Here is a 25,547-nt window from a genome sequence, read left to right as displayed (position 1 = left end):
AGAGTGTCCCATTGTGTCATTGTTTGGGCTTGAGCAGGAGCAACCCCCCAGGGGAACTGCCCCCTCACACAGCCCGAAACCCCCTTGGACATAGTGAAAAGCCAGGAATAGAATGAGAGTGTCCCATTGCTCCTGGGCTCGGGGATTCCAGGCCGCAGCTCCACTTCAGAGTTGCGTTAGGCTTCTGCCCTGGAAGCCTCTGTTGATTGGGACGCTGAACTGCATTACAGGAGGCCTCCGCTGTATCTCGCTGGGAACAGGAGAATGGGGTCCGCCAACAAGGCTGCTCCCCGAGCTCGTGCCTGTTGGTTATCTCCATGCGGGTGCCCTGTCGGCTGGCGCTGCTTTGCTCCGGGTTTGCTGTGCTCGAGCTGTTGTGGAGTTTGTCGTTCTCAAAGATTGCTCAGGTGCTTTGCTTTTCCCCTGAAGCCGCTGCAAATCAACCTGCCTCAGAAGAGCTGTATTATCCCCAAGGGGAGGGGAATGCACAGTGTGAGGCAACAGACAGCAGGGGTGAGGTGACTTGCCCAGGGGCACCTAATATCTATGGCAGACAGAGGCAAAGAATCCGGACTTCCCGATGCCCAGCTCTGTGCTTTAACCACAAGACAATACTTCCTCCCCTAGTGTATTCCAGCACACACACACCCTAGAGTAGCTCTGCCCATCTACCTCAGCCCGCAGCCCCCCTGCTGCTCTCCCTGCCCTGGGTCCCCCACTGCTGACCCACCTCAAGCTAAGACTCTGTCACAGCTCCTAGAGCAGGATGACAGTGCAGGTCTCCAGGACTGAGATGCTCATGCCCTGGGACCCCCAAGTCTTTAATACCCCGTCCCCAATTCTCAGTACACGAATGGGTAGAGAGCAGGAAACCTGGAGAGACTGTTCCAGTGAACAGGCCTTAATTGTGCTGTAGCTTTAAGCTATCGGGGGAGGCAAGGGATCCCACGAGTGGCTGCAGTGCAAGAGTAGAGAGAAATGTGGCCCGTTTCGTCAGACACAGGGCACCTGCCACCGGCTGCTGCCCCACGTGAGTATCTGGCTCTGGCTTTCAAGCCATCTCCTTCCTGCTGAGCTGTTTAGCCAGGAGAAGGCAATTACTGCGGGCTGCAGGGGCTGGAATGTGAGGAGGGGACCGAGGAGTTAGGAGGCAAAGGAAAGAGAGGGTGGTGGGGACATTGGAGGGACAAATGGGGATGTTTTGTTTCTAACCCCAAGGAGGAGCACACACCCTCTAGGCCAGCTCAGACAGGCTGCCCTGGGGAAGTCAGGGGTTCTCACCCAGCTGATGGAGTGTCATAATTCTGCTCATGTGCCGTGGGGCAGAGTGCGAGCTGCATAGTGCTGACTGGGGGCCCCCCTATGGACTCAGGGTATCTCCCCCTTTACTGCAGTTCTCCCCAGCTTTCTGTTTAACAGTCAGCCTCCATCTCCTCTCTTCCCCTGCTTCCACTTTTCCTCCGCTGTCTCCTCTCCCTGCAGGACTGACCCCCACCCCAGCTAGCGTGGCAGAGCAGTCGAATACCAGGTGCTGCCCTCTGACCATTGTGCCTCACAGCTGGAGGGGGGTGGAGGGGAAGCAGGGGCTGCTGGAGTTGCTTGTGCCAGCCTTGCTTTCCCTTGGCAACTGGGCTAAGAGAAGAAAAGCTCATCAGGAAACCTGCCCTGAGCCAGGGGCTGAGTGGGCTGTGTCCCCTCCTTCTGCCGGGAGATTCAGGACCAGGCCTGCGAAACAGGAGACAAGCGATGTCATTTCCTAAGGGATCCTGCACTAAACAGCTTAGATAAATATTTGCCCCTGGCCCTGGGCTGGTCCAAAGGTTTTCCCTCGGACTTCAGCAGGAGCGGGTTGGGAGTCAGTTCTCTGAGCTGTCACACTCTTTTGACTTCTTAGTACCTAGGGATCTGTCCAAGCTCTGTGGGCAGGGAGGGGAAGTTAAGGTAGTCTGTGCCTTTAAGAAGCAGCTATGAACTTTAATGGTGATTATTAGTGTATTATCAGGGAAACTAAGAATTTTTTTAATGCAGGCAAAACAACATATTTGCCCCTAGCTTCATTGGCAGAAACGACTGATCTGTTTTAGCTGAAACTTAAAAAAATCATCTTGTGGCGAAAACCTGGTGTGGAAAATGTCATTAAAGTTTGGCAAGTTGTAAGCAACTGAAAACAGGGGCTTACAATGGAAAGTGTTGGGCAACCTTAACTATAGGTGATGTTGTGCTGCCTATAATTATAATGCGCAAGAGTTGGTGAAGGACATTAATGATTGTGGGGGTGATAGGCACTTACTTTTAGTTTTCCTTGGGGGTGCTCTGCCCTTGCTCCACCCCCTCCCCAAGGCCCTGCCCCCCCCCCCCGAGGCCCTGCCCTTGTTCCACCTCTTCCTGCCCTGCTCAGACCCCTCCCTGAGGCTCCCGCCTGCCCCCACCCGCTTGCTGCTCTCCATCCTTCCCAAGCTCCTCCCCCAGGTACCAAACAGGTGGGGCTGGTGGATGCTGAGCACCCGTTATTTTCTTCCATGGGTGCTTCAGCCCCAGAGCACCCATGGAGTCCGCACCTACGGTGGGTGATATTCCTGCCTGAGAGGTGTAGGAGCATGGCTGATTGTAGTACTATCAACAGTGACAAATTTAAAGGCAAAACAAAGCCCCAATAAGGGTATTGGCAACAGAAAGCCTGAGCAGAGAGACAGTAAACATCAAAGTGAATAAGATGGAATGGCCCATCTACATCAGAGTAGTTTGAGTTTCTTGGATTTCTATTTATTGCCATATTGTGGCTTGGTATCTGGGTATCGGATCATGGGTTCTCCCGGAGCGGGACTCGTGCCCAGTGGGGTAATGCTGAAGGGGAGCAGTAACTCTTTGTTGTCCGTGATGGTGGAAGTTAAAACTCAGATGGGTCTGTTCAGAAAGACAAGGGCATAACCCCTGTCATCTGGCCGGATCCAGTGAACGGGATTCTGGCCTCAAGCTGCACAGCATGGTGCTAGTGTTTGAGTGCACAGGCATGGTCCCACCTTTGTCTACCTTTATGGCTTTGAGACACCTTGGGTGCTCATATCCAAAAAGAGAATAGTCTTGTGGTTTAAGTGCAGGGCTAGATGCCAGAAAATGTGGTTCCAGCTCTGCCCTACAGTTCTAGAGCCGTCTCAGGCAAGTTGTGATACTGCATGGTGCCTCGGTTTCCCTTTTTGTTACATGGCGATAATGATACTCTGGAGTCTCACTGGAGTTGTTGTCAGACTTTTCTTATTAATGGCTGCAAAGTGCTTTGAGTTCCTCCCACAGGAATTGCTAAGTGTGAGCAATAAAACCACTGGCCTCAACTCCAGGAGGCCGTGGGGCTTGAACCCCTAGAAAAAACGGGGGAAGGCTTAGCTGTAAGACAAGATATAATATTTGCTGGCTGAGGCCTCCTCAGCAGCACTGTCCAACTGTCTCTTTACCTGGGGACCATCTCTGGTACTGGCCCTGGCTCAGGGTTGGTTGGCTCACAGAGACCTTTGGTAACAAAAATGATTAGGGGGCTGGAGCACAGGACTTATGAGGAGAGGCTGAGGGAACTGGGATTGTTTAGTCTGCAGAAGAGAAGAATAAGGGGGGATTTGATAGCTGCTTTCAACTACCTGAAAGGGGGTTCCAAAGAGGATGGATCTAGACTGTTCTCAGTGGTGGCAGATGACAGAACAAGGAGTAATGGTCTCAAGTTGCAGAGGGGGAGGTTTAGGCTGGATATTAGGAAAAACTTTTTCACTGGAAGGGTGATGAAGCACTGGAATGGGTTCCCTAGGGAGGTAGTGGAGTCTCCTTCCTTAGAGGTTTTTAAGGTCAGGCTTTACAAAGCCCTGGCTGGGATGATTTAGTTGGGGATGGTCTGACTTTGAGCAGAGGGTTGGACTAGATACCTCCTGAGGCCCCTTCCAACCCTGATACTCTATGATTCTATTTGTGGGCAGGGGGCGGATCTCCTCAGAGCCCACGGTCACCTGGATTTCCTCCAAACTGCCCACGATGTAGTGGGGTGTAGTGGCCTCCCTGGCAAAAAATCCAGTTCCCTGTAGTAAGCAAATGTCCTGGGAGGTCTCATTTTGTCTCTTATGTTTTTATAATTCTGCCTCAACTCCCCGGCTTTGGCCTGGTACAGGGTGCATCCCTGCATTTGTGCTTGTAGCTGCCCGTAGAGCTTGGCATTTTGGTGACTCCTGTTCAGATGTAACCGGGCAGGAGCACAGGGCATGGTCACTATAATGTACTCTGGGTATGTGAACCAGCCAGGAGCTGGAATCGAAAAGGTGTATGTCAGGATTTAAACAGGGAGGTGACATCTGGTCAAGATGAGCAGAGGAGGGCCCCCTCAGAGAGGCTGTTTCAGGTGTGAAGCAATGCAGTATGGGATAGCAGGGGGTTGTATAGTTTATCCAAAATAGGGGTGGGTTCACAGGAACCGTAGCCCCATACAACCCATTCTGAAATAGCATTATGCTGCCTTTCAAAGCAGATTGATTAAAGCGGGCTAGGACTCCAGATAAATTGAAAACAGCACTTTTGTGTGTGGCTGCGAGGCAGTTTATGCTGAGTAAACTAAAGTTACCGTGGAAAAACTTCCCCATGTAGACAAGTTCCTACATAACACTTGATTTGTTACACATACATGAATACAGGTGCTGACACACATGTATTTGCACATATTAAGATACATGTGCTGACACACACACACATACTCATCCATGCACAAATGATCACACATATATGTGTCCATACACAGGCATATAGGCCCTCATGTGCTTGCAAACATAAACACATACAGTCGTGTAAATATGCATGCACACAAATTTACGCACACGCATATGTACACACACAGATGATGGTATAAATCTATGTATACACACATAAACAAAAGGCTCATTCATGCATATGCACACATACAACCAGCAGCTTGCACTCTGTGAATGCCCACACATGCGCTACCTACATATACACATGCACACATGTGTGCACAAGTAATATATATGCACATGCATACAACTGCTGTCACACATGTATGCACGCATGCACAAGCATCTTTTACTTTATAAGAAGATGGACAGTTCGTGTGCATGTCTGATTAGTCTGAAAATCTCAACGTTCTGTTTGAGGTATGTGACAGCCACAGGCCAAAACCACGAGTACTCTGGCTGCAAAAATAATTACCACTCCCGTCCTTTGCAGCTCAGGAAACCTGGATGTACCCAGCCTGATGCACTGGGCCTGATTAAAAAATACAGCTCTTGTAGAATCCAAGTACACTTGTGAGTATGGTGCAGACTGAAGCATTATTGTGCAAATAAAAAACCTGCACCTAGACCCTGGCTATACTGTACATGATCCCTCCCTCCCTGCTTCAGACCTGCCCCTCCAACTGTCGGTCAGACCCTGCTGCAGCGTTGAGCTTGTGTGGTGCTCTTGTTTTTTTCATGCTTCACAAAGCAGAGCAGGGCCTGCATCTTTGGTTGTTGAGCTGATGCCCTCAACTTGCCCATTGTTGGGAATGCCAGCAGCTGGGAGTCTGCAAGTGGATTTAGGGACCCTGTAGTTGGGCAGCATTCAGAGCTAAATTTCCAAAACTCAGTCCTTAAGTGGCAGCAGCAAATTATGTATTTGCTCGTGCAGATTGCTGAGCAATCCTATGTTAGCTGGCATGGCTACGTGCGGCTTTTGCATGTAAGTTTGCATGTGTGCATGCATGCACAAGCACGTCCCTGCATTTTGCATGTGCACACACATGCAGGTTTTGTGCACCAAGTTCTCTGGCATACACATGCCTGTGGGATTTGCACACATGGCTCTCTCGTCCTCATGAATGCACATGCGCCACACCCGTTTATGGATTTTAGTTTATTTCTGTGCAGCCAAACATTCCAGAGAGATCTGATGGGAGGCATCTGCTGAGTTCCTGAACATATTGGGAAGTGCATCCCACTATCTAAATAGTCCCATGGTATGTTAATAGAACAACAGCTGGACAGCAGGAAGGATGGAGACCCAGCCGTGAAGGAGTTAAAGTTCCTAGAATTGTTGAGGAATTCTTTGGTGCTGCGTGGCTGTTTGGTGCATGCCTGGCAAAGCAGCAGTGGCATGAGGACTGGAAAATACTGTGATGCCCTGACAGGGAATGCCATCTATTGATCAATGGAGCAAAATAATACCATTGCAATTGTCTGTCACTGCAGCACGATGCCAGGATGTTTGCTTACTCATATGGCAATTTTGTATCATGATGCTGTGAAGATGAATCCTAGCTTAGTGTCACAAGCTCCAAACTAAACCCAGAGTTTTATTAAATTTTTGGCAAAGCCTGGCTTGCAGGAATTAGGCCAGACTGGAAATCAGGAGTGGCCCTTGGATTGCAGGGGAACAGTTACATGGACCACACATGGCTGCTGAGGAAGTGTCAAACTGAAATCTGGTTAATTTCATAAAATGAGTTCAAAGTAGTTTCTGGTGCTACATCTGCCCCCAAAGCATCCCCTTCCTCTGTGCTAATTGTGCATTTATAGCCATATTTTTCTGTGGTTTCCCTCTCCCTTGCTGCTGCAGGAAAGACCCACACAAACGGGGAGAAACTGAGAGTGATATTTTTCAAAAGCACCTAAGCAGGGTGACCAGATGTCCCGATTTTATAGGGACTGTCCTGATTTTTGGGTCTTTTTCTTAATAGGCGCCTATTACTCCCTACCCCCATCCTGATTTTTCACACTTGCTGTCTGGTCACCCTATACCTAAGTGACTTAGGAGATGATTTTTTTTCAAAAGTGACTTGGGCATTTGTTTTTATAATGTATTATTTGCCATTATAGGATCCTAAGTCTCCCTGAAAGTCCCGAGGGCCAGATTTTTAAAGGTATTTAGGCACCAAAAGCTCCAGATCAGTGTCTAGTGGATATTCCAAAGCAGCTAGGTGCCAAACTCCCATTGATTTCAATGCTTTAAAAAAACTCACGTAGGTGTCTGTCTGCATCTTTAGGCACCTGGTGACGCTGAATGGAATATGTGGAACCCATCACGATATTATTAGTACCAATATTATAAAACTGCAATGAATCGTGCTAGATATGCCACGGAAGGTATCTATAAAGATGTTATGATTTGCCAAGTATGATCACCTTTGTTACAGATATGTAGGGTATATCTGTATTTCTAAACTTGTGCTGTATTTCTAGGTGACACCTCTAGACACATTGGCATCAGCACTGTCTAGCCTGTTCGACGGCCCATCAAGGATCATCAACTATACAATTGATCCTGTGACATTACGCTCCATATTCTTCATAGAAACACTGTTATGATATGAATATGGCATGACTAAGATGTTTTATGCAAGATGGGTCAAGTGAGGTATCATCGGAAAGGTTGTAATTTACTGGATATGATTGTCCTATTTGTATACATGTATCATTTCTGTATCTGAAGTTAGGAATATGGACTATGTATCAATTACAAAAGTGCTTGCACCTGGGGAGCGCCCACCGGACAGTAAACAATCAGCCTGGATGGGCCATTAGGAAGGACAATAGGATTTTGAAGATACTAATTTCCCACCTTCCTGAGAAGCTTCCTGGGATGCTGCTTTGACATTGCAGGGTCATGTGATCATGCCACCTGGTACAGGAAGCCATCTTGATCTGCTGGTATTTTTCCACTGAAAGGGGGCGAGCGTCAAACTGGGAAACAAAGGATTCCCACCATATGTGACTCCTGTTTAAGGCCAGGGTGTGAGTTAATCTTGGATCTCCTCCACTGCCTCCCCACTCAAGAAGAAAGACTGATGAAAACACCTGAAGAAACAAAGGAACTAAGCTGGGGGTGGCAGGGGCTGAGCCCAGGCTAGAAAGGTCTTGCCTGTGAAAGGAATCCCTGGAGAGTTAAGCCGCAAGCAGTGCCATTTACCTTCAGGGAACTCTGCAACCTGCATAAAACAACACGTAGGGTGAGAATTTGCTTCTATTAACCAGTTAAATTAGTGTATTAAGATTAGTTTGCATGTTTGTTTTATTTGCTCAGTGATCTGCTTTGATCAGTTGCTATCTCTTATAATAACTTGAAATTTATCCTTTGTAGTTAATAAACTTGTTTTGTTTTCTAAAACCCAGTTTGTGTGATTCATAAGGGGGGGAGGGCAAAAAGCTGTGAGTGTCTTCCTCCACATTGAGGGAGGGAGCAGATTTTACGCGCTGACGCTGTGTAGATCTCTATACAGCGCAAGACAATATCATTTTGGCTTTGCACTCCAGAGAGGGTGTGTACTTGAGTGCAGGGCAATCCCTGAGCTGAGTCTTCCTACACAGAGCTGATTGCAGACTCTGTGTGATTCTGCAGCTGGGTGTGGGGCAGCAGGACATGGTGAGGGAGCCCTGGCTGGTGGAACCCCGGTACGGAGGTGGCAAAGACCCACTGAGAGAAGGCCAGGCATGTAGGGGCAGGCCTGTGGACAGAACTCTAAGGCTTTTCCATGCCATATGCTGTGAAGTTCATGTTTGGGAGGCCCGGGAAGTACAAGCCACATTGGCAAAGGATATGAAAAGGCGGCTGCATCATCTCCATTTTGTCTTCGTTCCTGCTTCTTACTTCTGGAGGAACTTTTCTACAACCTGAAGCTCTGAACAAAGGACTGCATGACCCATCCCAGCTGTGGATGTGTTCCAGAGAGACTTTCAAGCCAGCAAACTCATTAATACTGCTAAGAACCTGCTATATGGTCTTTGTAGTCTCTGTATGTATCTAAGTGCTTTATCGTTTAACAACTTTTTTCTTGTTCTTTCTCTTTTAGACCCTAAAGGATTGGCTGGCAGCGTGGTATTTTGGGTAAGATCCAACCTAATATTGATGCCCTTTGGGGTTCAGAAGAGCACTTTGTATTCAAATAACTTCTCACCATGCAGGACCTAGCTGCTGACTGGGAACCAGAGAACTGGAAAGCAATAAAGGGGACTGTGTGATTTCTTTTTCTTTTCTTCTTTTCTTTCTTTTTTTTTTTTTGGTGGCAGGTTGGTAAGTTTAGCTTCCGTGTTAACCGCCAGTTTTGGGAGAATCTGCTTCCCTTTTCGCAGCCTACCCTGACCTTGGCATTTTCAGTGAGGGCTGCCCCAGGCACACCAGGTTACACACCTAATAACTTGGAAAATGTGGTCCTTCCAGGGCCAGCTCTAGGCACCAGCACTCCAAGCATGTGCTTGGAGCGGCACTTTCCAAGGGGCGGCACTCCGGCTTCTTTTTTTTTTTTTGCTTGGGGTGCAAAAAGTTGGGAGCCGGCCCTGAGCGGAGGTGAGCTGCAGCGGTGGGAGGTGCCGGGGGGGCGCAGGAAGTAACCCTGGGGGATGACAGAGGAACTCTCCCCCCCCCACAGCTCACCTCCACTCCACTGCTGCCTGCTCCCCCGAGTACGCCACTGCTCCGCATCTCTGTCTTGCTGCAAGCCTGGGAGGAAGGGGGGAGAAGCGGAGCGGTGATGGCACCCTCAGGGGAGCAGGCAGAGCACAGGTGAGCTGCGGCGGTGGGGTGTGTGGGAAAGGCCATAGAAAGTAACCCTGGGGTGGGCAGAGGAACCGCTCCCCCCCACCAGCTCCCCTCCGCCTCCTCCCCCGAGCGCGCTGATGCTCTGCTTCTCCCCCCGGAAGGGAGGCATAGGAGGAGAAATGCGGTGCGCCCGGGGGAGGAGGCGGGGCTGGGGATTTGGGGAAGAGGTTGCAATGGGGCGGGGAAGGGTTAAAGTTGGGGTGGGGCCAAGGGGGCGCTGGAAAATTTTTTTGCTTGAGGCTGCAAAACATTTGGTGCTGGTCCTGTCCCTAATCACTTGTGGCAATGAGGCTTTGGCAGCTTAGTCACTCAGGTGCCTTGGGAAATGTTCCCCTGACTAAACAGTGAAACTGACAGCATGCAAAACACCAAGTAAATAGACTGGAGAATAGAGCGTAATCCGTTCTTCTCTAATCGTGTCCGGTTCTGTTTTATTCGGTGATGTTTGCAACAAGAGCCCATGAAACATTGTCTGGACAGAAGCGGGCTCATCAAGATGACAGGGTCTCTTTAATGTAACTCTCATTAACTCTGTTTCCCCACCTCCATTTCCTAACCTTTGCTCTGCTACTTGCAGTTTGGAATCACCGGCTCCTCCCCATCTGTATGCGTTGGGAAGGGCATCGCCTTTCGGGCCTGGGGCAAGGAGGCAAGAGATCTCAGCCAGAATCAAGGTAAATATTCCAAATATGAAGCAGATGGCAGGCCTGTGGCTGTGCAACCCAACTGACAGGCAAAACGGCTAAGGACATAGCTAAGAGGGCTGGGGAGAGTTGAGGTCAGGGAGCCAATCCTGTCCTTGCATGCAGGGGAGGGAGTGTCTAACTTAAAAGGAATTTGCTAAGGACACAGCCTTGTTCTTTTAGGGAGATAATATTTTCAGTTTAGGCTGGGATTATCTGTTTATACCCGTTAACCCTTGGATGAGTCTGACGCACTTCCCTAGGTGCATGTAGGTCATGCATATGTGCCGGGATCACACTCCGCGTCAGTAAATAATAAATGAGTGAGTGAACTCCGTCCTCTTTCTTCAGCCCTCGGGCGGGTCAAGCCTTTGACGACTGGTCAAAGGTTCTGCTCTCAAGAATTCCCCGGTTCTGAAGGCCGCGCTGACCGCAGCCGCCCTCGATCCCTGGGTGACATTGGCTGAAGCTGTGTGGCTAGCAGTTAGGGGCGGCTCTAGGTATTTTGCCGCCCCAAGCACGGCAGGCAGGCTGCCTTTGGCGGCTTGCCTGCTGGAGGTCCCTGGTCCCGCGGATTTGGCGGCACGCCTGCGGGAGGTCTGCCGAAACCGTGGGACCAGCGGACCCTCCGCAGGCATGCCACCGAAGGCAACCTGCCTGCCACCCTCGTGGTGACCGGCAGAGCACCCCCCGTGGCTTGCCACCCCAAGTACGTGCTTGGTGTGCTGGTGCCTGGAGCTGCCCCTGCTAGCAATGGCCATCTTCTAGCTTTCACATGAGTGTGCTCTCTGAAGCAAACTGCCTGGGGACTATGAAGAGCAGCTCCTGAATGGATCAGGAGAAAGGATCCAACGTGGATTCAGACAGGCGCAGGTCCTCATAGAGATTTAGGCATCTACATACCTTCGAGGATTGGGGCCCAAGGTCTTCAGGAAATGGCAGGGACAGAGAAGTGGGGAGTTGGTGCTCTGTTCTGAAGCAGTGCTGTCACCCTCAGCAATGTGTTTGATAACTCCGGTGACAGGCTAGATAGACAGACAGATTTCTGATTCTCAAGATGCATCGGAGGGGCTTGCTTGGGGTCCGACTCTCCGTTATAATAATGTCCCCAGTGCCCTCTTGGCAGCATAAGGGGGCAAGGAATGAAACACCCCCTTGTGCAGAGGTTCTCCTGGGTTGATGTGGAACTAGCATGAGAGCTCTGCAATGACCCTACTTCCAGCTCCTGCCATAGAGGGCATGTTAGGGACAAAAAGGGAGCATGGCTGATGTGCACTGTACTACTCTCTGCTCCTGCAGGGGGCAAATCCTAAATCAGAGCAGCAATGAGGCTGCTCTAACTTACACCAGGGACTGGACAGGGTCCTGCAGAGCCCCCAGAAACATGGATGGTTAAAGGAGTCACAAAGATGGTTAAAATCTCTTCCGACCCCCCCATTCCTGCCCGCAGAGTAGGCACAGACTAAGTGAGCCTCAAGCCCCCAGTGTCTAACAGAGAGGCAGCTGGCTAGCTATGAACCAGATGAAAGGGGGATGATAGGGAATGTGCCAGAAGAAATCACAGAGATTGTAGCAGCACCCATGGTTGACAGGGTGCGTCTATCACTTGTCTCCAAGGTTTAACACTTTGTTCCATCCCCAGCTGCTGCTGGATTCCCAGCTTGCGGCTGCTGCTATGTGTTTTTCCTATTGCCTGCACTTAGCACAGAGGTTCAGTCCTTTCCTTCGGCCGTGGGAGCTCACCACGCTTAGTCATCCCTTGGTTTGTTCCTTCCTGTCTCCATCATTGCCAAGGGTTCTTTGCGAGGCTGCACATCAAGACCACTGGGAAATATCTCCTAGCACAGAACCAGGGGGGCTCTAGGCATTTTGCCGCCCCAAGCACTGCAGGCAGGCTGCCTTCAGCAGCTTGCCTGCAGGAGGTCCCTGGTCCTCCGGCTTTGGTGGCATGCCTGTGGGAGGTCCGCCGAAGCCGCGGGACCAGCGGACCCTCTGCAGGCAAGCCGCTAAAGGAAGCCGGCCTGCCGCCCTCGCGGCGACCAGCAGAGCGCCCCTCCTGGTTTGCTGCCCAAGCACGCGCTTGGCTTGCTGGTGCCTGGAGCCGCCCCTGCACAGAACACAGGAGCTGCGGTTAGCAGGGCCTAGTGCAGGGAGCCCACGACACCCACCCTCTGAGATCTGCTGAGTGATTTCTGGGGCAAGCCTAAAGTACTGGGTCTGATCCTTAAGGCCCTAACTGCCCCAGCTGTTGGAGAGATCTCCCTGGCCAGTAGTGAGGCAGTTTGTACCAGTGGAAGTGAGACTGGCAGCTGGGCGTGCTCTGTGCAGGATGCTCGGATCTGGAAAGAACGCAGGCCTGATCCTCAGCTGGTGTAAATCAGCGAAGCACCATGGAAGTAAATGGATCTGTGCTGATTTATAATAGCCAAATGTCTGGTCCCACGTGAGTAAAGAAAGCCAAGAAACAACTTATTGACTATTGATGTCAGTGCAGTTACCCAGAGTAACTGCAATAAATAATTGTTCAATGTTCTTTTTTTCCCCCAAAGAGAAGAATTTTATTTTACATTTTATATTGTAATAAGCAGACTAGTGTCCAGGTGTCACCATTGTCCTCCACTGCATGATATCAAAATTATGTAACTGTGTGTCTTATGTCCTATACTGCTTTCGTTAAAGGAGAGTCTCCTTGAATTTTAGAGTAAGTGGGAAGAGCTGCTGCTGCTGGAACAAGAATATCTGGGTTCTGTTAATTACTAGGCAAATGGCAGACAATTTCTCAAGCAGATTGTTCATGACATTTTCCACAATGTATTGATTTCATCAGTTTTTGTGGTGCTGTCTCTTTTTTTTTTTTTTTTTTTTTTTTTTTTTTTTTTTAAAGCAACAATTTAGCAGCAAAAGCCATGCAAAATCACCAAAGGCCCTGTCATTACAGTGATAGCAATTTGGCTCAAATACAGAGGCCCCTTTTCACTCAAAATAGCTCATTCTTGGCGTTTTTGAAAAAAAAAAGGGGGGGAGGGAGATTTCAACTTGGCAATAAACTGCAAAAATGTTCCAATTTCAGCCATTCAGATGTCCTTGCAAGTAGCTTGCAAGGCATATCCTTCCCTTGGAGCCAGATCCTGCAATTCTAACCCTCTCATAGGCCTTGACTTTTATTTTTCCCTCGGGGTGCTCCGAGACCCTGCCCTCACTGCACCCCTTCCTCCAAGGCCCTGCCCTTGCTCCGCCTCTTCCCTCCCCCTTCCCTCAGGCCCCCGCCACTGCTCACTGTCTCCACCCTCCCGCAAGCACCTCCGGGCAGCCGCCAAACAGCTGATTGGCAGCCCTGCCGAACAGCTGTGGCTGGTGGGTGCTGAGCAGTTCCCACCTGCCCTCAAGCCTGCCACTGCCCCCCACAGACCTTGGGCACAGCCCTCCTCTTCTGTGGAGCCCTGGGGACACCCCCCCTGCCGTGGAGGCCTGTGTAGGGCAGCACAATATCTGTCGGCCCATCCATTAACTTCCAATCAGTGGAAATGCTCCAGATTTAACTGAGTAGGATTTGGCCTCTGGTATCTCTTGTCTTGTCTCATTGCCTTGGGACATGCCTTGTGTGTACTTCAGGTGTTTCCTTTGACACCAATGGCAGCCCTGTTGGACAGAGATGGGAGAGGGTTCCACGTCCTCACTCCTGTGCTGGAAAGCGCCGCCCTGTCCAAGGCTGCAGGCACCAAGGTCTATATGAAACTGGAGAATGTCCAACCTACTGGCTCGTTCAAGATTCGGGGGATTGGCTACTTCTGTCAGGAGGTGAGCCCAGCACTGGGACCTTAGCCCTTGCTCTTGAGGTGTTTGGAGGAGATTGGTGACTGACACCATGTGCCATGAGTATGCCCAGAAGAAGGATGTGTGGGTAGGGTGGTGCAAAATGCATTGGTGTGTGCAGAATGCACTAGCATGGGTGCGCGTTGCAAAACACACTTGTATGTGCTTGCAAAATGGTGCGGAAACATTAGTGTGTATGTGTGTGCAGTATGGGTGCAATATACATTGGGGGGTGTATGTGGTGGTGCAGACGTCTGTGTGTATATGGCACAGAATGCATTCAGGTGTGGGTGTGTAGTCCAAACGCTGCAGTATTATAGCTGTAATTGTATTACTAATTTTACCGCCAAACTGTGTTGGCTGATGTACAGGACCAGCCCTGAGAAGTGAGTTAAGTGAATTCCGAGCTCTACTTTCTCTTTGGTTTCAGGCTGCCAAGAAGGGCTGCAAACATTTTGTTTGTTCAACAGGTAAATTTACTTCCAACTATTCTTCTCCCTTGGGATATTTAGCAAGACGGGCTGTTCTGTTCCATCACCTGATCCCTGGGGAGGTGAGCCAGGCATTCCATGGGGTACCGATGCAGATGTCTTTAAAGCATAGGGGAAGTGGGACGTCAGCTCTCACCTTGCCAAGGCCCAGGTGAGGGCATCCAGCCTTTCAGATCCAGGCCAGAAGACACATTTGGGACTCAGCCAGGAACCCAAGGAGAGGGAAGCAGTGTGAAATGATGCAGTGGATCGTTTCTGGGCATAATGTTTGTGTCTTGACGTAGTCTCATGACTCAGCTTTCAAGCCTCAGCAGTAAACAGAGAGCAGCCAGTCTGGGAGGACAGAGGGAAGGAGAAATGGCTGGTCATCTGAAGGGTGGAAAGCCGGACATTCACCCTCTCAGCGGCGCTAGCCACCACATTCCCTGCACTCAAGTTCAGTCTGACTGCAGGATATATTGGGGGGGGGGCATGGGGGCTTGGCCTGTATTGGTGGGTCTGTATAACACTGTGCCTGGCAGGATCTTGCTCATTCCACAGTCCAGTGAGTGGGGAGTCTGTAAATCCACATGGGGAAATAGCCCCAAAGAGGATTATTCTATGCTGTGTGTCAGTGAACAGATCTGATAATCCTATTCTCCCTTTGCCTGCCTGCCTGCCTGATCTCTGCCAGGGAGAGTGGATATCTGTCACTGAAGAGGGCTGAGGATTAGAGCCCACTACAGGCTGACACATCAGAGCCCTTTTATTTGAATTGCTTTGTCCAGATTCTGTCGCAGGCTGGACCAATGCACTGGTGTCATTCACTGCGCATTTCTGTATTCACCTGGGGTGCCCGTCTCCACACGCCCACTTCCAGCTCTGCCCCTGAAGCCAGCAGGGGGCAGCGATTGATGCTGCGATCTTTATGTTAAGGGAGCAGCATGGGTTCTCATGCTGTGATTTAGGGTTCCCTACATGGTAGGAAGGAGCTTGACTCAAGCCTTGGATCCAAGTCGCCCTCATCTGCGCTGTGTTCGGAATCCATGCATGGACCCAGATGTGGAGACCTGGGTCTGTTTCTGATTCATCAAGTGGGGCCCGAATCTAGAGCCCACTGGATCATTGTTCCGTGGACACGCTGGGGGGTCCCCAAGCTCCCCACTGTTCGTAACTGACCCCGTCTCCTTGTCTCTACAGGGGGGAATGCTGGCTTCGCCACGGTCTACGCTGCCAAGAAGCTGGGGATCCCTGCCACCATCATAGTGCCAACGAGCACCCCCCAGGCCACAGTGCAGAAGATGGAAGAGCAGGGGACGGAGGTGCAGGTCTTTGGGAAGGTACTTGTTATCACGGATGCACAGGGTCTGGTCTTTGCCCCAGCTTGTAACCAGTCCCTTGGGAGTGACCCCTGTAGCAGGCCAGACCCCAAGGACCACAGGGCAGGTCCATGGAGTCCATGACACTGAAGCTGGGCCTTCGGACACCAGCAATCTCTGTCTCTCTGTGGGTCCTGCAGCCAGTGCAGCTGAGCCAGACTCTGACGGGAGGCTTGTATCGGCCCCTTTGGGGTGCCCTGCTCCCAGGGAGTATTTGCAGGGACTGCCTTTCCCAGACGTGGTAACAATATCTTAGTCTCATGGCCTCCAGAATCCAAACGTCCTTCTGTTAGCACGGAGAGGCAAAGCTTCAGCCATGCTGGAGGAACCATCTTGGTTCTTTCTCTCTCTCTGTCCCTTGTCTGTCAGTGCCAGGGGAGAGCTCCTGTGTGTCTGTGGGCTCAGATCTTACCCCAGATAGCTGACACCTTTCAGCCCATTGCCCTCAGCCTGCAGGTCCAGGCTGAGTTCAGATGTTCTGCCTGCCAGACCTTGCCATCGCTACCCGTCAGTGGTTCAGTCGTTGGGATTCCCGTTGGCTTCCCAGATCCTCCATTGATCTGGGTTGGTTCCAGCCAGTCCTCAGCGACCTAGTCGCATCATCCCAGAGAGCCATGTGACGCTAACCCAGAGGTGGGCAAACTATGGCCCAGGGTCACATCCGTCCTGAGGGACCGTCCTGCCTGGCCCTTGAGCTCCCGGTCAGGGCAGCTAGCCCCCAGCCCATCCCTTGCTGTCCCCCTTCCCCTGCAGCCTCAGCTCGCTGTGCCGTCAGCTCTCTGGCCTGCCGCTTCTGCCGGGGAGCGCGGCAGCGTGGCTGTAAGTTCCTGCTGCTCTGAGCTGCACGGTAAGAGAGCGGGGAGTTGGATAAGGGGCAGAGGGTTCCAGGGGGCAGTCAGGGGACAGGGAGCAGGGGGCGGTTGGATGGGGCGGGGCAGTCAGGGGACAGGGAGCGGGGAGGGGTTTGAATAGGGTGTTGGGTCCCAGGGGGGCCTGACAGGAGGTAGGGGTGTGGATAGGGGTTGGGGCAATCAGGGGGAATTGGATGGGGGTGGGCTCCCAGGGGCAGTTAGGGGTGGGGGAACCCAGGAAGGGGCAGTCAGGGACAAGGAGCGGGGGGGGGGCGTTGGATAGGGGGTAGGGTCCCAGGGGTTGTTAGGGGCAGGGGATCTCAGGAGGGGGTAATCAGGGGACAAAGAGCAGGGGGGATTGGATGGGTGGGTGTTCTGAGGGGGGCAGTCAGGGGTTGGGGGTATGGATGGGTGTCGGGACAGTCAGGGGACAGGGAGCAGGGGGGTTGGATAGGAGGCGGGGGCCCAGGGGCTGTTAGGAGTGGAGGATCCCGGGAGGGGACAAGGAGTAGCAGGAATTGGATGAGTCAGCGGTTCTGAGGGGATAGGAAGTGGAGGGCTGGATGGGGGCGGGGGCCAGGCTGTTTGGGGAGGCACAGCCTTCCCTACCTGGCCCTCCACACAGTTTCGCAATCCTGATGTGGCCCTCGGGCCAAAAAGTTTGCCCACCCCTGAGCTAACCCCTCATGTCTCCCGTTCTGCCCACCAGCAGCGTTTGAACCCCTCTGCACTCACTGCCTAGCAATCCCAAAGTGATGGAGAGAGTCATATGGATAATTCATAAAAACAGTACAGAAAATTCCCACCTTGGTCACGCCTGTGCCCTGGGAAGGAGGGAAAACATGACCCGGGAAACCCCTGCAGAATGGCAGTGGGTAGTAAAACTGCTAGAGGCCAGCGATGGGCACCAGTGGGGTTCTGGGATAGCTCCATCTGGCTCAGAGCCTCCTTGTTTTCACTCTGCCTGGCCTTTCACTTCCCCCACATTGCTAATGGGGAGCTAGTAACAAGGTATCTGGGTGAATTCCATTTCTCTCAATGGCCTGGGGGGGATCTGACACCCTTGGATAACAGGGCGTTGGGACCAACAGAAGCCCGGCAACACTCTCCTGCAGCTGCTTCCCCTTCCAACCTGCAGCTCTGCAGCCTTCCTGCTAGTTACTCAGCCGGTGAGCAACACACTAGGGCTGGGTTGTGGGGAGGACACAGGCTATTAGCAGAATTGAAATTCAGAAAAACAGCCGTTACCCCTGGACTGAGGTGACAAAAGAGGCTGAATTCCAGCCTCATTCACCCATGGGCACGCAACCCAGTGCAAGTCACAGGGAACAGGGCTGAACGCCAGGCCTGGCACATGCACACAAACGTGCTCACAGAGCTGGAGGCCTCATTCTCCTCACACACACAGGCACAACCACGCACCAGACCAAACACACAGAGGCACCCGCTAAAAGTCACTGGGCCAGATTCTCTTCTTCCACCAGTTTTGCATCAGTGTAACTCCATTGCACTGGACAGAACCTGCCAGGAGAGGGTAAACAGGACCTGGTGCATAGCCTCCCCTGACCAGCCAACCCCCATTGTGCTCAGCACTGCACATACATATCAAGGAAAGACAGTCTCTGCCCCACAGAGCACACAGTCTAAGCGGTGGGCAGGCCGTTCCTAGCCAGCCAGGGGATCAAGGGCTGGCTGAAGCTGGCAGCGGCAGGCAGGTCATGGATCCTTCCCTGCATCATTGTGTTGGCAGGTCTGGGACGATGCCTATGCAAAAGCCTTGGCGTTAGCGGAGACCGAAGGCTGGGTCAGCATCCATCCCTTCGACCATCCTTTGATCTGGTGAGAGGTTGGCGCTTTGTCTCTTCAGACCTGGGGCCTCACCACACCCATCCCTCCCCTGCTCCCTGGGGCCCGTGCCTGGGGCCTCTCCGGGATCCTCCCTCTCATCCCCCCGGCCCGCGCCTGGGGCCTCACCGGGATCCTCCCTCTCATCCCCCCAGCCCGCACCTGGGGCCTCGCCAGGATCCTCCCTCCCATCCCCCCGGCCCACACCTGGGGTCTTGCCACCTTCAGTCTCTGTGTCTTCCCCTTTCTTCCTTTTACAAAGCAAATGCCCTGCTCGTGGCTGGGGTGCTGTTAGTATAATCAGGCTACAGAGGGTTTGCCCTGTGCCCCTTTGGGGCTTGTGTGTCCCCTCTCCCACTGCACGGTTTCTCTGTCAGCCCCCAGGGAGTTACTGCCGAGCAGCCCCAGTCTGACTAACCTCGGGCTGCGGCGGGATCCGCGTGGTGAGATGAACAAGGAGCCAGGCAGGGTGAACAAGAGGTGGCGCGGGGGGAGATAACTGACTGAGGTTGCTGGGTTCTCCACTTTCCAGCTGCTCCCGGTGGACTCTGTGTGTGGTGGGAGTGTGGGTGGGTCAAGCCCCTTTGTCCTCCCTTTCAACTGAGCTGGTAAAGGCATGGTCCCAGCCCAGCTCCAGAGCAAGGAGCTGCTCATTAGACCAGATCTCCACTCTCTGGGGCAGCTGTCGGGTCAGGAGGGTTGTCTTGGAATGCCACCAGCTGGGTGTCTCCAAGGGGAATTAGCTGGGCCTGTCCTGTCGGTCGTCCCAGAGTCTCTCTGCCCCAGAGCAGTGGGAGAACCTGACCTGGTAGGTCCTGACTGAGGAAGATGCTGAAGCAGGTGCACAACTTCAGCAAAAGTTGAGGGGCTAGTGTGGGGGAATGGGGCTCAAGGGAATGAAGGGAGGGGGCAGCTTCCCTGTTCCGAACACCCTCTGACAGCCTTCGGGGAGGTGAGAGTCCCCCCCAAAATCACTCCAGCACCCTTGTCCGCAAACAACCAGTCTGAGTGGCCCTCCAGCCTCAGTCACTGGCCCAGGTGCCCCGTGCCCTTGGGCTCTGGCCCATTCCTGCAGGGCTGGGCATGCTCCTAATGGTCACACGCAGCCAGGCTGGTCTCCCTGTCCTTGATTCAGACCCTGGGGCAGCAGCCCCACGTGGTCTCGTCTCCTACATTCTCCAATCCAATGGGCGGAGGGCAGGAGCAGGAAGCCAAGGCGGGAGGTTCCCAACAGCTCTGGGGGAGCAGGTGTTCCACATGAGGCTGGCACGACGGGATGGAGGCAGGCAGCGCTGTACCGATGTCATACTTGCTAGGCAGGGTGTGGCTAAGCCCTGAAATCCTGCCATTGCTCTGAGGGGGAGCCTCAGGAGAGGAGACATTTGGGGAGCCCCTCACCCCCCCTGGGTTGTGCTTGTGCATCTATCCATCCCTCCTCTCATGGTCCCAAGCCCCCTCTTCACCTCTGCTGACTTCTGCCACCTCCAAGATTCTTGCTGCTGCATGTGCCCTGGCCAGCTCCCTGGGGAACTACAGCTAGGTCTGCCTGGGACTAGGGGGTGCCCAGACGTGTGCCCATTGTCAGAGCCCAGCCCGGCAGGGACACGTCACACCGAAGTGCTCGTTGATTGGTTTCTCACAGCCGGTTTGCTGTCCCCACCCCTGTTCCCACAGGCAAGGCCATGCCAGCATGGTCAGGGAGCTGAAGGATTCGCTAGGCCACAAGCCGGGCGCCATCGTCCTGGCGGTGGGTGGTGGAGGGCTGCTGGCTGGAGTGGTGGCCGGCCTGCAGGATGTGGGCTGGCAGGATGTACCCATCATTGCTGTGGAGACCAAAGGAGCTGACAGCTTCAATGCAGCAATCAAGGCTGGGAGATTGGTCACCCTGCCGGAGATAACCAGGTGAGTGCGGAGACAGGAGGGAATTGATGGCAAAGGGGGCTCTGCAGGGGGTGCGGGCAGGGAAGGGGGATCTGCAGGGGGTGCGGGGAGGGAAGGGGCTGAGAAGGGGTGCAGGTTGGGGAGGGGACTATCTGCAGGGGGTGCAGGGAGGGGAGGGTCTCAGAGGGGGTGCTGAGGATCTGCAGAGGGTGAGGGGAGGGGCTCAGAGCGGGTGCTGGCAGGGGAGGTGGGATCTGAGGATATTATTATTATTATTTAATTGCCTTGCAACAGCATGTTGAGGCTTTGGCTGTTGCGCTAGGGGCTGTACAAACTCGTTACAATGACAGGGTAGGGAAATGCAGGCGCATGTGACACACAAGCAGGTGGGTGGGGAAGGGAGCAAATGAGACCAGTAATAGTCAAGCTAGTGCTTCAGAAGAGGCGTGGCCCTTACTCAATGTGGTGGTGGGGGCTGTCACTCCGATTTTCCCCTCCCCTGCACATCTTGGCCGATGCCCCTCACTCACTCTCCTGTGGGGAGTTTGCAGCTGGTATCAGCTGCCGGACTGACAGCTCTGGAGGCTGAAATCCTCTGCTTGGCTTTCAAATAGGAAATTCAAGGCCAGGCTTCCTTTCCCCACCTCCTGCTGCTGCAGCACACCCCTGCTTGGCTGAATCACAGGCCTGGTTTTGTTGGGAACCTGCCTGGTTCCCTGACAGCTTGCCTGGCTGGATGCTGCGGTGCCCCCGCCATGCAGGCTGCCCTGGGGCTGGAGACAGTCATCTTGGGATTCCAGGGTCTGCAGTTCTGGGGCAGCCCTGCCATGCGAGGATACCTTAGTCCCACCCTCCCTCTGTGAATGATAGTCGCATCCTGAACTCCCTTGATTTATGAATGCCAGCAGCCAGCCAGGAAGCTGCGTTCAAGACAGAAAAAGCCAGAAATCAGGACGGATCTGATCTCTGTCCAGGGCCCAACTTAAGAATCATAGAATCATAGAATCTCAGGGCTGGAAGGGACCTCAAAGCAGGACCAATCCCTAACTAAATCATCCCAGCCAGGGCTTTGTCAAGCCGGGCCTTAAAAGCCTCTAAGGAAGGAGATCTCACCACCTCCCTAGGGAACCCATTCCAGTGCTTCACTACCCTCCTAGTGAAAAAGTTTTTCCTAATATCCAACCTAAACCTCCTCCACTGCAACTTGAGACCATTACTCCTTGTTCTGTCATCTGCTACCACTGAGAACAGTCTAGATCCATCCTCTTTGGAACCCCCTTTCAGGTAGTTGAAAGCAGCTATCAAATCCCCCCTCATTCTTCTCTTCTGCAGACTAAATAATCTGAATTCCCTCAGCCTTTCCTCATAAGTCATGTGCTCCAGCCCCCAATCATTTTTGTTGCCCTCTGCTGGACTCTTTCCAAGTTTTCCACATCCTTCTTGTAGTGTGGGGGTGCAAAACTGGACACAGTACTCCAGATGAGGCCTCGCCAATGTTGAATAGAGGGGAATGATCACATCTCTCGATCTGCTGGCAATGCCCCTTCTTATACAGCCCAAAATGCCATTAGCCTTCTTGGCAACAAAGGCACACTGTTGACTCATATCCAGCTTCTCATCTACTGTAACCCCTAGGTCCTTTTCTGCAGAACTGCTGCTTAGCCAGTCGGTCCCCAGCCTGTAGCAGTGCATGGGATTCTTCCGTCCTAAGTGCAGGACTCTGCACTTGTCTTCGTTGAACCTCATCAGATTTCTTTTGGCCCAATCCTCTAATTATTGCTAATTCCATTTCATTTCAAGAGAGAATCTCAGAGGTGTCCCTGGACTATATGCCCTGGCTTGTACACAGATCAGTGTGTTGTACACGTCAAAACTTTAGGGAGGTGCTAGGATAGGCACTTAAAACCACAACCCACAATGTTCCCTTGGTTTTTAAAAGTGACCAGTAGTAGTAGTAGATAAGAAGTGAGAGTGGTCCTGCTTTCCGACTGCAGTGACCTCCTCACTCTCTGGACCTGGTGTGGCCTTTGAGCTGGCCAGAAACCTGCTAAGATTTGGAGCAGGGTGTTTTCTCAGGGATCTGGGGAGCTAATACCGTGTCCTCAGCCAAGATGAGCAAAGGAGATACGGGAGTTCAGGAAACAGCCCCAGTAAGAGTTTCTCTGCCATGAATTTTGTCCATGAGGAGCTGATCGAACTGGCCAGCCAGCTAGTCACCTTAGCCTTCCTTCTAAGGGCTGGGGTTTCCAGAACAGCGTGAGCCTGTTAGGAGAGGAAGGCTGGGTCAGTGGTTGGGTGTAGCCGCAGGCTGAGGAGACAGAGGGTCTGTTCCCTCCTTTGCTGCAGACTTTGTGTGACCACAAGCAAGTCTCTTAGTTTCTGTGTCCCTCAGTTCCCCACCTGGACAATGGGGCTAAGAGTATTGCCCAGGGCTGGGGTGAAGACAGATCCATTGAAGCTCATGAGGTGCTCGGACACTACAATAGAGAGACTGTGGAAATAACTTTGATAGCTAAGAGCCCAACTCTGCCGGCTCCTTCGGGAATCCCAGCCTTAGACTTCAAAGGCCACCTGTGACCATCCCTTTGCTCTGGATGAAATGAGTGGACAGTGCTCTGGTTTGCTGCAGTCAGGGTGATCCAGTCAGGTCCTGTCTAGGGTGCAACTTGTAACAAGCACCGGAGAACACCACATTGAAAGGTTTTTATAGGTGGGACATGGATTGGGTTGCTGCCCATGCTCTGGGTCTGCAGCAGCATGCAAACGTTGCAGAGCTCCAGCTCCTTCCGCCTCTAGGGGCACTGGGTTCAGATCCAGCCTGCATCAGTAATGACTGCAAGTTCTTACTCCATCTGTTGACCCTTTGGTGGCCCTTGTGTGCAATGAGTTGGCAGGCCTCAATCCAGGGCTCCACATCACCAAAACCCAGCAACACTTTTGACCACCTTGGGGGCAATCCTGGCAGAGAGGCAAAAGACTGGATGGGCCCTAGAGACCAAACTTCTGCCTTGTAACCTTGTGATGGTTTCCTCTTACTCAAGGCTGAGGCTCATTGGTGGGATTCACAGCTGTCCCATGCTGTGTCTGGTCAAATGTCGTTCCTCAAGGGCTGCCAGCCTAGAACCCTGCACCACCACGAAGTCCTAGCTGCAGAGACGAAGGGGTGAATTTCTCCCCTGGCCTGGGCTGGATTTCCCAGCTTGGAGTGCTAATGGGGGCTCTCTCTTTTGCTATTCATTTCCCAGCGTGGCCAAATGTTTAGGAGCCAAGACGGTGTCTGCCCGGGCACTGGAATGTGCCAGCGAATGCCAGGTCATCTCCCAGCTGGTGGAGGATGTGGAAGCAGTCCAAGCCGTAGAGCTGTTCCTGGGTAAGTCCTGCAGACGCCGGGTGCTGATGCTGCTCTCTGGCTGACTACGGCGAGCCAACAGCACCACCTAACGCCTGTCAGAGGTGCTTCGTGCTCCGAGTTCTCTCTTTTGGATAGGGAAATTGTTGACCCTTGATTCTGCCAATTCTCTGCAGAATAGGAACATGGGTTTAGTTACTGTTTTTCTGTCAAACCGGGACTGGGGAAATCAGCTCCAGGGGTCAGAGGCACTGGCAGACCCATCTATGTTACAGTTACCGCTGTGCCACGCAATTGCGGCCCAGCTGGGACCCTAATGTATCCTAATAATGGATATTTGGTTTCACCCAAGTAGAGGGGTCCAAACTGTGCTACAGCCACTAAAGGACTTGTGCTATAGGCCTGAAGAAATTAAGTGCAGAGACAGGCTTCCTCAACTGGCTTGGAGCACAATGTAATGGTAGGAAATCTGAACATTAGTGGACAGATTAAGCGTGTCACATGTGCAGTCTACCAGCTTAGGTTGAAAGCACAAGGGCTAGTCTCCAATTAGTGCCTATGGTCATTCTCCCCTCTAGTGGCATCTCCCTGTGAGGATAACAGCCTACTGCCACTGCATAGCGGGGTTCCTCCTTTACGGGGGGGAGGAATAGCTCAGTGCTTTGAGCATTGGCCTGCTATACCCAGCACTGTGAGCCTTCAGTCCTTGAAGGGGCCATTTAGGGATCTGGGGATGGGTCCTGCTTTCAGCGGGGGGTTGGACTGGATGACCTCCTGAGGTCCCTTCCAATTGTGATATTCTGTGATTTTTTTCTCCTTCCTGCCGGCATTGCCCAGATGATGAGCGGATGCTGGTCCAGCCGGCCTGTGGAGCCCCTCTGGCCTTGCTCTACACGGGTCGTGTTCAACAGCTGCAGCGGGAAGGGCACTTGAACCCGGGCCTGGACTCCATTGTCGTCATCGTGTGCGGGGGAAGCAGCATCCAACTGGCTGGGCTCTGGGCCCTGAAAACCCAGCTGGGCATGAAATGACAGTGGATGCCAACCCCAGGCAGGGCCGGCTCTACTGTTTTTGCCGCCCCAAGCAGCGCGCCGAATTGCCGCCGCTGATGGCGGGGAAAGTCCGTGTGCTGTTAGGGCAGCGCGCGCATTTCCGGGGCGGCAGCAGTTCAGTGGCTTCTGTCTTCTGGCTGAAGACAGAAGCTGCTGCCGCATTGCCGCCACGAGCAGCTGAACATAGGAGCTGCTGCCGAATTGCCGCCACTGCGAAATGCACAAGCCACCCTAACAGCACACGGACTTTCCCCGCCGTCCGGCGGCAATTCGGCATGCTGCTTGGGGCGGCAAAAACACACACACACTGCTGCCCCTTGCAGATTGCTGCCCCAAGCACCAGGACAGCTCACGGGGCAGGGGTGCATGTGATCCCAGGCAGACACTAATAAATCATATTGTTGTGTTATTGTAAGTGGAATCTAATGGAATTCAAAGCAGTTTATAGAATAAATACCAAGCTACTCTTGGATCCTGAGCTCCCCACTGACTGCTTTAATACTGCTGGGTGTGGCTGCTTGCTCTGTGTGTCCTGGGTAGGAATGAAGGAGGAGTCAGCTGAGCAACGTTGGCTCTCTATGAGCTGTGCCATTTGGGAAGGTACTTTAGGGCACTCACTGGAGGTAGGCAAGTTATGGATTGTGACTATCCATCACTGTGGTTTTAACC

The 25,547-nt window shown here is 52.7% G+C and overlaps 1 protein-coding gene across 1 annotated transcript; it reads left to right on the top strand.

Annotated features, from left to right (window-relative positions):
• The first annotated feature begins 7,363 nt into the window (after nt 1–7,363).
• On the top strand, nt 7,364–24,879 carry LOC115661084 (serine dehydratase-like). Its single transcript, XM_030583211.1, has 8 exons — nt 7,364–7,372; nt 10,133–10,229; nt 13,851–14,036; nt 15,722–15,861; nt 18,502–18,590; nt 20,271–20,498; nt 23,723–23,847; nt 24,664–24,879. The coding sequence occupies exons 1-8, from the start codon at nt 7,364–7,366 to the stop codon at nt 24,855–24,857; spliced, it is 1,068 nt and encodes a 355-aa protein (XP_030439071.1). The 3' UTR covers nt 24,858–24,879.
• The last annotated feature ends 668 nt before the right edge of the window (nt 24,880–25,547 follow it).

Source organism: Gopherus evgoodei, chromosome 13 (assembly GCF_007399415.2).
Source record: "Gopherus evgoodei ecotype Sinaloan lineage chromosome 13, rGopEvg1_v1.p, whole genome shotgun sequence".
Lineage (NCBI taxonomy): Eukaryota > Metazoa > Chordata > Testudines > Testudinidae > Gopherus > Gopherus evgoodei.
Note: the sequence above shows the minus strand (reverse complement) of the source record. Positions and strands in the feature narration are given on the sequence as shown.